Source organism: Nomascus leucogenys, chromosome 24, assembly GCF_006542625.1.
Source record: "Nomascus leucogenys isolate Asia chromosome 24, Asia_NLE_v1, whole genome shotgun sequence".
Taxonomy (NCBI): Eukaryota; Metazoa; Chordata; class Mammalia; order Primates; family Hylobatidae; genus Nomascus; species Nomascus leucogenys.
This window is the reverse complement of record NC_044404.1, coordinates 26,645,883-26,658,010: the sequence shown is the minus strand read 5'-3', so window position 1 is coordinate 26,658,010 and position 12,128 is coordinate 26,645,883. Positions and strand designations below refer to the sequence as shown.

At 48.0% G+C, this 12,128-nt stretch overlaps 1 protein-coding gene across 4 annotated transcripts; it reads right to left on the bottom strand.

The window, feature by feature from the left end:
* Positions 1-706: 706 nt before the first annotated feature.
* PIGV (phosphatidylinositol glycan anchor biosynthesis class V) lies at positions 707-11,008 on the bottom strand. Of its 4 annotated transcripts, none has more exons than XM_030805670.1 (5): positions 10,928-10,955; positions 9,876-9,967; positions 8,006-8,138; positions 3,869-4,990; positions 707-1,546 (listed from the first exon to the last, which is right to left on the bottom strand). In XM_030805670.1, the coding sequence occupies exons 3-5, from the start codon at positions 8,081-8,083 to the stop codon at positions 1,265-1,267; spliced, it is 1,482 nt and encodes a 493-aa protein (XP_030661530.1). In that variant the 5' UTR covers positions 8,084-8,138; positions 9,876-9,967; positions 10,928-10,955; the 3' UTR covers positions 707-1,264. The 4 variants fall into 4 exon arrangements, with proteins under 4 accessions (XP_030661530.1, XP_030661529.1, XP_030661531.1 ...); XM_030805669.1 differs by lacking the exon at positions 10,928-10,955 and adding an exon at positions 10,087-10,614; XM_030805671.1 differs by lacking the exon at positions 9,876-9,967 and having other exon boundaries at positions 10,928-11,008.
* Positions 11,009-12,128: the final 1,120 nt, after the last annotated feature.

The window sequence follows — 12,128 nt, the reverse complement described above, 5'->3', positions numbered from 1 at the left end:
TAAAATCATACATTTAAGCCTCTATATTAGCGTTTAGACTGGGGTGATTCTGTTGTTTAAGGCAGTTCTTAAGATCTTAGAGCAGAAAGGGACCTACAAGAGACTGCATCGTTCACCACCACCCCCTGAAGAATATCATCATTTCCCATGGTTTCAGAGGTGGTAACTAAGGTTCTGAAAACTCTGCCAAATCACATGGCTGGTAAATGGGGTTTTACTGAGAGGACTAGAATCCAGGGTTCCTGATGCCTTCTTCTTGCCCTTTTTTCCCCCAACTGATTTATATTATTTTAATTTTTTTAAATTATTTTACTTTTCGCCACAAGAAGGGAACAGCATGGAAAGATTTGTATTATTTTTATTTTTTACTTTTTTTGAGAGAGAGCCTCACTCTGTTGCCCAGGCTGGAGTGCAGTCGCGCAAATGCAGCTCACTGAAACCTCCGCCTTCCAAGTTCACGCAATTCTCATGCCTCAGCCTCCCGAGTAGCTGGGATTATAGGTGTGTACCACCATGCCCAGCTAATTTTTGTATTTTTAGTAGAGACAGGGTTTTGCCATGTTGGCCAGGCCGGTCTCGAACTCCTGGCCTCAGGTGATCTGCCCACAGATCACTTGAGTGCTGGCATCACAAAGTGCTGGGATTACAGTGTGAAACGTCGTGCTTGGCCTGTATTATTTTTAAAAAGGCAATTCATTGCATGTACAACTGAAAGAAGTTTAATTTGCATATCTTTGTAAGATTTTTTTCATATAAATAAAAATACATGCACAAATCATAAAAAAAATACATCAGAAACAATGTCCCATTTGGAAAAAATGGTCCCACTTTACTACTGCCACTACACTGTTCAGGCCTGTATCATCTTGTGTGGACTGTTACCAGCCTGTCAGCTAATGCCTTTGATGAAATTTACACTTCAATAAATTGACATTTAAATTTACACACAGGTCAATGGTAGGTTTAAGACCGTCTCTGCTATGTTGATTGACTAGACAGATCCAGGTGTATTTTAGACTTGGAATAAGACAATCTTCACTTACAGAGAAAATAGTTATCTAAAATTTGCCCTAGCCAGGACCAGAAGGGGCTGTCTAGTGGCTGACACTTCTCCCATTGCTGACCAGCTTTCAAAGAGAAAGAGAAAGATTATAATGGACACAGTAATGATCCCAGGGCAGCAGAGGCAGTTCCAATGTGTATTTGTGTATTTCAGACCCCTGGGTTAAGTTGGCTTCCAGCCTGTCCCTGGAGAGTCCCCAGGTCATGTCCAAGGCAGGAAGTTGCAATGTAGGAGTAGTCCCAGGAGCCAGTAAGTCAGGAAGTAGCCTAGAATGTATCGTGTGACTGGAGAACAGGTTTTCCAGTGATACAAAAGTCCCATGATAGGATTTCTGGGGACCTTTTGTCCTGGTGGGGAGTCCTCTGCAAGAGGCTTCCAAGGCACAGTCTTTAAGGATCTCAACAGCGGCTCTTGATCCTGAAGCAAGTGAGCTGGAAACCAGTACATAATAGGAGTGGAGGAGCCCAAAAACCTGGTGAGAACCTAGAAATCATGAGAGGGGAATATCCAGACATTTACTGGAATGTCACTGACTCAAACTGGACCAGCTTGGGGACTTCTCTACTGCTGGGTGAACTACGGTCCCGTGACTAGAAATGTATTACACTGGAAAAGAAATTGAACACAGCTTAGGATCTGTCTTAGAAAGATGTATGTACAGCAGACAGGCATCCTCCATGTTACAAATAAACATAGCTACAGACTAATTACATTAATTACTATTAAAATAATGGGCCAATTAATACTAGAAACTCTATGGGGTCTAATTTTAGCCCAGGGCCTGGACTCTAAACTCTGTGATATTGATTTGGGGATTGGGAACCTGAGGTGGTTCCCTTATCCCATGGGATGGCAAAGCAGAGGGAAATGGGCAGAAGACCCATTGCTTGAACATTCTCTCTCCTACTGGAGTTCAGAAACAAGTTTCCAAATGGCCTCCCTCAGCTAACCTGGAAACTTTAAGCTTTGCTGGCACTCATTCTACGATTTAATCTAGCTAAAAACACAGAATGCTACTTTCTATTTCCTCTGTGTCTCTCATCCATACAGCTTGGAGAATTTTAGAAACAGCCAGTGTGCGACTCCAACAGGAAGAAACTGCTAAGAGGTCAGTATGAGGAAAAAAGACGTCCCCAGGGTGGGGCCACAGCCAAGAACAGAAAATCAGATATAAGATCAAACCCTTCCCATCCCTCTCTATCACCACCGCCACCACCCAAAACATTGGTTAAGGTATCTCCTCTGGAAATTGGGGGCCTGCCTGAGTTGAGAACCTCCAGAAGTCAACAGTCAAGAACCAATATGGATATAATTGTGTATTAGGGAAAAAGATCCCAGAGATATCCTGCGTGCTTATTACTGTATCTCAGTCCGATTAGGTCCTTTCACAACCCTCGTGTTTTTGCATATGCCCTTCCTTTTACCTAGAATGTTCCTCCTCTGCTTCTTACATGGAAAATCTCATTCTGCAGGACCCAGCTGAAATATGATGCCTTTCTCAAGTACTCCAGTGAGTTACCTACTTCTTCTTTGCCTCCATAATACTTTACCTGAGCTTTAAAAAAAAAAATCTTGCCGGGCTCGGTGGCTTGTGCCTGTAATCCCAGCACTTTGGGAGGCCGAGGTGGGTGGATCACGAGGTCAGGAGATCCAGACCATCTTGGCTAACACAGTGAAATCCAGTCTCTACTAAAAATACAAAAAATTAGCCAGGCATGGTGGCAGGTGCCTGTAGTCCCAGCTACTCGGGAGGCTGAGGCAGGAGAATGGCGTGAACCTGGGAGGTGGAGCTTGCAGTGAGCTGAGATCGCACCACTGCATTCCAGCCTGAGCAACAGAGCAAGACTCTGTCTCAAAAAAAAAAAAAAAAAAAAAAAAAAAAAATCTCAGGCTGAGCGTGGCGGCTCACGCCTGTAATCCCAGCACTTTAGGAGGCTGGGGCGGGCAGATCACTTGAGGTCAGGAGTTCAAGACCAGCCTGGCCAACGTGGTGAAACCCCATCTCTACTAAAAATACAAAAATTAGCTAGGTGGTGGTGGCAGGCGCCTGTAATTCCAGCTACTCGGGAGATTGAGGCAGAAGAGTCGCTTGAACCCAGGAGACAGAGGTTGCAGTGAGCTGAGATTGCACCACTGCACTCCAGCCTGGGCAACAGAGCGAGACTCCATCTAAAAAAAATTTAAAAAAATAAAATAAATAAAGTAAAATAAAATAAATCTCAAAATAGCACTCCCCTTTCTATCCCACTGTACTATAATTTTATGTCAAATGTCTGTCCTCCTATTTATACCATGAGACCCCCCAAGGCAGTAATTTTTTTTTCGTTTTTGAGATGGAGTCTCACTCTGTCGCCCAGGCTGGAGTGCAGTGGTGCAATCTCAGCTCACTGCAACCTCCGCCTCCCGGGCTCAAGCAATTTTCTGCCTCAGCCTCCCAAGTAGCTGGGATTACAGGTGCCTGCCACCACGCCCGGCTAATTTTTGTATTTTCAGTAGAGACGAGGTTTCACCATCTTGGCCAGGCTGGTCTTGAACCCCTGACCTCGTGATCCACCTACCTCGGCCTCCCAAATTGCTGAGATTATGGGTGTGAGCCACCGTGCCTGGCTGTAATTTTGTCTTATTCATGTTTCATCCTTAGAGGTCTGACCCAGAGTCTGGCACAAAGAATAACCCTAAATAGTCATTGAATGAATAAATTCAGTATGGATCACTCAAATGGGAGATGTTAGCTGCCTTCCCTGTCCTTAGCCAAGGGGTTTTGCCTGTATTCACATCCTTATCTCAGTCAGGAATTCACCTCACCTGAACATGCATGCACAGACCTCCAAACAGCAGCAGCACTGCAGCGTGGACCACGTACACAAACACCTGAGGACTGCAGAATCCAAGATCGGGCTTCTCTAGGGTCTTATTGTTCTTGCTCCTTTGCAGCCCAAGTGTAAGGCAGAGCCAAGGGTGGGTGGTCATGTATGTCCAAGTTGCCCAGGCAACCAGTATAGCCACTGGTGCAGCCAGTAGAAAATTGGGCACCTGCTTGAGCTCATAGTATTTCAAAAAGCCAACATTCCAGTAGACATCCTGGATATAGCTGTATATTAGTGGAACATCCCAGAAGCACCAAGGCGGTTCATTTCCCTCTGCAATCCGGTAGCCCTTGTCTATAGCTAACTGTACCAAAGGCTCAGGAATGGGGCGGGCTGAGCCTGGCAGACAGAATTGGGTGTAGGCATAATACTGAAAGAGGGCAAAGGGAAGGCCAAGTGTGAACACTGACAGAAACAGAGAGGCCATCAGCTTAAAGAGCTGTCTCAGAGGATTCAGCATCGTAAGAGAAGAGAAAAAGCCTTGGCATTGAGAATGCATGAGGAAGCCAACACTGACCAGCCCGTTGGAGCGTACCCCAGTGGCAATGGCAAAGAGGAGTCCACTCGTCCAGACTCGGCCCCTCTCCAGCTGCCCCATGGCACTGAATGTCAGGAGGGCAAACAAAGCTTCTGAGTAACCAGCTGCCAGGAAGACATTGGCAGGGCTGAGACAGAAAAGCAGAGTTGCATAAAAGGACTGGCGGGGACAGTGCAAAACCAGACAACCCAGGTCATGAAGTGCAACTGCAGCCAACATGAAGAACAAGAAATTGAGTGATGCTACTGAAATCAGCAGGCAACTGCGTAGACTCAGTAACCCCCGTAAGGGTCTCAACAGTTCAGTCCCCACCAGCAGGGCCAAGGGGAAACCAGGAAAGAAGGCAAAGTTGTGCTCATACAGGTAGCCATGCTCAGCAATGAACAAGAAGTGTTCAGCATCCCAGCGAGACAGGCCGCCCAGAAGACCTTCCACGAGTTGGTCCACAAAGCCTGAGGGGGCCAGGCGAGGAGGAGAGAAGGCCTCTGCATGGTGATCTGGGATGATGGCATTGAAGAGGGCCTGTGGAGTAAAGAAAAACCAGAATTTTGGTTCAGTAACTGGAAGAAAAGAATTGCCATTTAATAAAATGAGGAAGAAGGCCGGGCTCATGCCTGTAATCCCCACTTTGGCAGGCTGAGATGTGAGGATTACTTGAACCCAGGAGTCCATGACCAGCCTGGGCAACATAGCAAGACCTTGTCTCTATAAAAACTAAAAAAAAAGTCTGAGCACAGTGGCTCACGCCTGCTATCCTGGCACTTTGGGAGGCTGAGGTGGGAGGATCATTTAAGCTGAGGAGTTTAAGACCAGCCTGGGTAACGTAGCAAGACCTTGTCTCTACTAGAAATAAAAAAATAAAAATTAGCTGGGTGTGGTGGCACATGACTGTAGTCCCAGCTGCTTGGCGGGGGCCGAGGTAGGAGGATTGCTTGAGCCCAGGAGGTTGAGGCTGCAGTGAGCCATGATTGTGCCACTGTATTCCAGCCTGGGTGACAGAATGAGACCCTGTTTCAAAAACACTCACAACTCTTCTTGAGGACTGAACCCTGGACATGTTAACATCTGAAGGCTAGAAAGAGGATGAAAATCCAGCAATAAAGACAAAAAGGAACAGTCCGTGAGGTGGCAGGGAACCCAGGAGAGCATTAGAACCAGGGGAAGAAAAGGAGTGATCAACTCTGTGAAATGCTGCTGGTAGGTCCAGTAAGATGGGGGCTGAAGAGTGAGCGCTGGATTTAACAATGTGAAAGTAACTGGTGACTTTGACAAGGGCTACTTCAGTGGAGTGGAAGAGACGGAAGCCTGAGAGAATGGGAGAAAAGGAACTTTGAGGAGTTTTGCCATAACGGGAAGCAGAAAAATGGGGCAGGAGGTGAACAACCATGTGGGGTTAAGAGAAAACTTTAACGTGGGAGGTAAAGGTTTGTATGCCAGTGGAAATAACCCAGTAAAAGGGTATGCAGGAGAGAGGGGAGAATTGCTGGGTAGGCAAAAAGGGTACAAAGGTAGAGGAGCCAGCCTTAGAGAAGAGGACGGACGGTTCATCCAACCTTCAGTACTGAAAGCACAAAGGTGCAGACATAGGTAGGCTGAAGAATGTGATGGGCGCATATATGGAAGGTCTCTTCTAATGCCTTCTATTTTTCTGAGTTGTCATTTAGGAAAACAAGTTGTTACATGTTACGTGTTTTTCTCTTTCCTCAAATCTCTAACACCCTTTCCCCAGAACTCACACTGAACTGATAGACTCTTTTTAGGACACTGCACACATCATCTTCATTAATAATGAAATCACCAGGAAATCAATAGAAGTAGTGCTGGGAAGAGTGACAGTGAACCAGGAGCTAAAACCGTCAAGGATTAGCTGTCACTGACAGAGATGACAGCAGCATGAAGGGTAACTTAGGGATATAATCTGATGGCTTGAGCGTTGGAGGTAGAGGGATGATAATTAAATCGCATTTACTGTTAAATGTCTTTTTGCTGGCCGGGCACGGTGGCTTACGCCTGTAATCCCAGCACTTTGGGAGGCCAAGGCGGGCAGCTCACAAGGTCAGGAGTTCGAGACCAGCCTGGCCAACATGGTGAAACTCCATCTCTACTTAAAATACAAAAATTAGCTGGGTGTGGTGGTGGGCGCCTCAGCTACTTGGGAGCCTGAGGAGGGAGAATCATTTAAACCTGGGAGGCAGAGGTTATAGTGAGCCAAGATCGCACCTTTGCACTCCAGCCTGGGGTGACAGGGCGAGACTCTGTCTCAAAAAAAAAAGTCTTTTTGCCCTATTAGATCATCAGCTACTTAAGAGAAAAGAGACCATGTCTTTTTACACGTACCACCTAGCACAGTTCTTGGAACGCAATAGGTACTTTAAACATTTTTGGTGGTTGAATGAACTGCCTAGAGGAAATATACTGTTTCCAAAATTACCACCTGAATTAGAACCCAGCTGTCATGGTTCCCTATCCTGGATGCTGACTTGCAGCATTGCTCCTTTGGTTCTGCCAGTAACCCAGCTGATGCTGGTTGAGAGACATCACTGAGTAAGTCTCCCTAGACTGGCAACAGGAGCATAGCCCCATTTTTAAGGCTTTTTAACTTTTTGGTCAGTTTCCTTATCAGGCCACTTCAAACAGTAAAAACAAACAGGACAGCAGTGACAGTCACAGATAAACAGCCCTAGCCTGCAGGGGGACACGTTTAACTAATCTCGAAACCCAGCAGAGTCTGCTATGCCTCATATAGTGGGGAAGGAGAGAGGAAAGTTTCCACAAAGGGACCAGTTATGAGCCTCAGAGAGAATGGTACAGGGATAAAAGGCACACATCATTATGTGAATCTAACACCCCTAGGGTGTTGACATACATTCAACAACATTTATTCATTTATGAACATACTGAGCTAGGCACCAAGCACTGTGCTAGGCAGCAAATAATTCATATATACATGATATTTTATTAAAATGTGTATCAAGGGGAGCCTCAGAGGGAAAAGGGAGCTGCAAATGGGCAAGTGCACTGAAAATTGTGTGTGGGTGAGGCAGGCAGGGGAGGCACTCGGGGGAACAGGGGGAACCATTATATATCCAGATGGTCTCAGGACTTGCACATTGCCACGTTTCTCCCACTCAACTGATACAATGCTCAGTCTCCTAGTAGGGGGGACACAGGGCAATACTTTGAGCTGTCCCACCCTATAAGCATCTCTGATTACGGAACATCACAGTCTGTTGGAGAGACCACTAGCTCAGGAATTAGGAAACATGAGGTCAAACTCCAGCCCTTCTCTATCTTGCTATGTGGCTTTGGGGATGTCACTTAACCTTTCTGGGCCTCTGCTGCTTCATGGTAAAACAAGATTAACAGACCGTGTTTCTAAGATTCCTGACCACTTTTCAGCTCTAAAGTCTATGTCTCTGTGGTTCCAACCACACGGAGGGGCACACCTGAGAGGTGGAAAGGAGATGGGGACTCTTCTTATTGCCTAGTCCAGTCATGTAGCAATGGCATGTTCAGGACAAAGGATGGGAGACTGACCTGCAGCATCAGAGTCAGGATACGGGAGCTGACTGCAAACCTCAGCACCTCCTTCCGGGATGGGTCCTGGGGCCACATCCTCTTACCACCAGGAATTCAGGGGTGTTGCTACCAGGATTGAGCTCCCTCAGGCCTGTAAACCCCAAAGGAGGAAAATGTCACACATCGAGTGAAAGCAAATTCTTGAAAGCATTCTTCACTGGAACCTCCCCTCTCAGAATTACTATGACAAACTTAACCAACCACCTAACTTCCCAGATGAGGGGAAAGCATCTTGACAGCAAATGGGTTCGGTAGGTGTCACTTTGAAGCGCTGAATTGTCGTCGGTAAAGTTCCATACAGCTAGGCAAGTAGCTGGAAAGCTAAGGTCACAGAAAATCTTTTAAAGCCTATTGAATGCACTTCTGCAGGAACTAAAGATCTGGGTTCAACTCCTGACTCTGTCACTTACAAGTTCTCATTAGTCCCTCTGAGCCTCAGTTCTTTATATAAAAAATGGGAGCAGACTTTTTGTTTTTTTTTTTCCTATCTCACAAAATTGTCATGATGGTGAAACAGACCAAAGTGTGAAGTTCTACTCAAATCTGTGTTGTGGTTGCTATTATTTGGTGTGTGCCCTTTTCCTCTTGCCCAGAATAATAAACTAGGTCCCAAACCAGAGTCCCCAAAGTGGGGCATAAAACCATACTGGAAGACCATAATGACTCCACACTCTAGCTTAGCTCTCTGATGTGTGTTCAGCTGGTCTGTTAAATTAAGTGGGGAAGGAAAAGAAAACCACCACTCAGCAGGACCTCAGCCAGCTCACACTGCTGAAACAAACTGAGGGTGAAGACAGAGTAGACTACCAGGGATGGAGAAAACTGTTATTTGCCATCTCTTTGTTGGGATGGTAGCAATGTACAAACAACCGCAAAGCCACTCTGAGACAGGGAATGCACCTTAAGGCATCTTTTATTAATTCCTTGGGCTAAAAGAAGTCATAAAGGCTCCTCAAGAACTTTCAAACACCAGCCTGGCAAATTCAAAAGGAAAGCAAAGGCATCAGAGGCAGCTCATCAATTTGGGATGAAGAACTATGCCTAAAAGGAAAAAAAAAATTTGAACTGAGAAATTTAAGGAGGAGGGCTGGAAGACTCTTTTTCTTCTCTTATCTGGCGAATACCTAAAAAACCTGTATCACTTGTTTCTGGAATTCTCTGATCCTCACTAGACAGTGTGCTATGCCCTCATTACATTCTGCCTATTGCCGTTATTGCTATTGCTTATTTAAGTTGCTAACGGCAGGGGCTTTACATCACAACTATATGCCAGGGCCTAGAACACAAACAGGCATCTTAAACCTGTGTTCTGAATGAATGGAAGTGGTAGGGACAGGATACAGCATCAGCAGTTCATTGACTCTAGATATGAAATCACTGCCCCAAGTATTCTTCCCACCATATCTCATGTCAAGAGCAAGACGACAAAGTCACAGAAGCCACAGGAAAATAAAATTTCCCCAGAAAGGGAGCCAAGTTGGCCAATGGCAACAATACTCTTTCCTTGGCACAAGGGGGCGCCTGCTGCTTACTCCACCGCCAGGAGGCCTGGAGGAAGGGAGGGGCCCCCAATTCCACACCGGTTGGCTCACGAAAATTCAGTTCAAAGACAAGCTTCTGAAAGCCCCAGACAGCAACGGTAGTTTGTGAATCTAAACGTTTCCAACGTATGACTCGCTGAATCGAGAGAAATCACGGAAATGGGCATACCCAACCTCACACGGCTACTCCTCCCCTATCCTAGGGCGAATTCACTCTTTTTTCCTCTTCCTTGGCTTCCCACGCGCATGCAGAAGAGAAGCTGGGATCAGAAAAGCACTTAACCCACCTCTGCCACTTGACCATGCTTGCTTTCTTCCTCTCCTCTCTCGAGTCAAGCTTTAGCCTCAGCGACTATAGATGTGTGTAGCCCACACTTTGCTTACAGGTAAACCAAGTAAAAACAAAGCTAGTCAATTCTCCCTCTCAGCTAATTGCCCACCTCACTTCCCAACAACCCCTTTGCCAAATCACAGACTCTTAACTGGCAGGACACTTACAGATCAACTAGTTTCACTCTTCAAAAATTTTCCCGTGAGATAAATAGGCTCCAGAGATGTCATCAGATACTGTGAGGCCAGTATAATTACCATCGCCATTTTATGGGTATGGAAACTGAGGCTCACTGGGGTCAAGTGACGTACCCAGGGCTAAAGAGGCTGTCATGTTTTTTGCTTCTTAAACCTCACGGTACCAGCCCGCATCCCTCGCCAAAGGGTATGCGCCCATTCCGAGCCAGGATTATGACTCAGGTCACCCAAACGCCTAGCCCAGTACTTCCATGCCACAGCCTGCCCTTGCTGGCTATGCTTAGGGTAGTTGGGCCCTATCTGAGAATCTCGGACATCCTGTTGAACTGCAGCTCTGGACCCTCTGAGTAAGACCAACACCCCCTGCGCGGGCTGGAGAAGTCGCTCTGACCCAGGGTCCTCAGAGCCAAAGGCCTCGTGGGCCATCCCCAGATAGGGGCTGCCTTCTGTGAGCCCAGCCGTGTCCGCAGCCCGTTTCTGGCCGGCTCCTTTGGGACACAGTCCCTTCTGGGTACTAATCATCTACGCTCACCCCAGAGGGGCCACAGCCCAAGGACCACTCCCGAGGGAGCCTACGGAACCCCACCAGGCCCCAGGGCCGGAAGCAGGCGAGGGCAGGAGGCTGGAAAGGAAGAGGCGGTGCCCGAGGCTGTTATGGCGGAGGGGCGGGGCTCCCCGCTTCTCCGGGCCTCTGTCTCATTTCTACCGGCCTCCATTTGACAGCTTCCCTCCCGCCAGAACTCCAAGGCTCCCCAGCTGGCGCCGGGTCCTCAGCCCCTGCCCGTCCAGACCTCCCCGGCGGGGACCGAACCTCAGCTCCTCCATCCGGGGCCCACGCGGCCCGCGCCTGCGCGCTGGCTCCGCCGACGGCGCCCCCGCCCCGCTCCTGCCCGGACTTGGAGCAGCCCCGCCTCCTTTCGCGGCGGCCATGTTGACTCCGGGCAAGCGGGGTGGGGGCCGCTGCTCGGCGCTTCGCCTCGTAGCACCTTCCCACCGTGGAGACACCTGAAGAGTTCTCTCGTACTTCGCTGTCCTTCAAGGCCCCCCGCCACCCCGCCTTCAAATAGTGAGCCGAGGCTGCTGTCTCAGAGTCAGTGCTCTTGCCCCAGTTCCCGCTGACGTTCACTGAGTTCCCGGTGTGGGCCGAGGCTCTTGTAGTCGGGGGCTGACTCGCAGCCTCTTCACAGAAGCCAGAGCCGCGCTCTTCCTGCTGTCAGGCAACAACAGCTCAGCACAGGGCCTGACACAATAGATGCCCTCTGAATAGCCAAAGAAAAGCATTCTTGGGGTTTCTGTGGCCGGCAGCGGCACCCTGCGTCTTGGGTGTGAAGAAAGTGGGGGATCCCCCTGATTTTCCCCTCCTCTAGCTACCAGAGACCTTCTGTCCTACTTCAGTCCTCAGCCCCACCTCAGGTGGCTAATGAGGATGGTGAGGACCACCTCAGAGAACACCCTCCAGGGCCCCTTTCACCTCCCTCACCCAAGCAGTTTCTCTCATAGGAAGTGGGGTCAAAAAAAGAAGAAAAAAAAGAGGCGAACTCAACAAAACCGTCTACTGGGGGGAGCGGCCAGTTTGTACCCTTGTAACGGAAACTGTTAGAACAACTTTGCACCCTCCTTAAAGGAAACAGATGATAAATCCTTCTCCGTTGGTGGATTTCTTGTTTCTCAGGATTCCAAAGCCTTATGTGGTTTCAGTTATCTGCCCTCCAAACGAAGCCAGGGGCCGGGTTAGCCTCTGGCCACAGCCTGGCTCAGGGAGGGGTTTATCTTCTGCAACAGCTACTCATGTGGGTGGGAACAAAGAGATGGTTGCTACCTCTCCAGGCGAAGACCAGCCCACATCAGTCTGTGGGGGCCTGGGACTGTATCTCTTGACTCTTTATAACTCATTTCAGGCCCTGAGACCTAAATTGCCTTCAGATATTTGTTGTGTGCAAGGTGGAGAAAATGCAAATCATATTTAGTCGTTGTGTGTTGGAGAAGGGGGAAAAATGGAGTTTCATGGCCCT

Excerpts from the sequence above, each read along its gene's own strand:
- PIGV (XM_030805671.1), bottom strand. The coding sequence starts at position 8,083 with ATGTGGCCCCAGGACCCATCCCGGAAGGAGGTGCTGAGGTTTGCAGTC. Across the intron at positions 4,991-8,005 it reads TCCTGACTCTGATGCTGCAG|GCCCTCTTCAATGCCATCAT; the intron begins GTCAGTCTCCCA and ends TTTACTCCACAG. Across the intron at positions 1,547-3,868 it reads GTCTGTGCATGCATGTTCAG|GTTCTCACCAGGTTTTTGGG; the intron begins GTGAGGTGAATT and ends CATGATTTCTAG.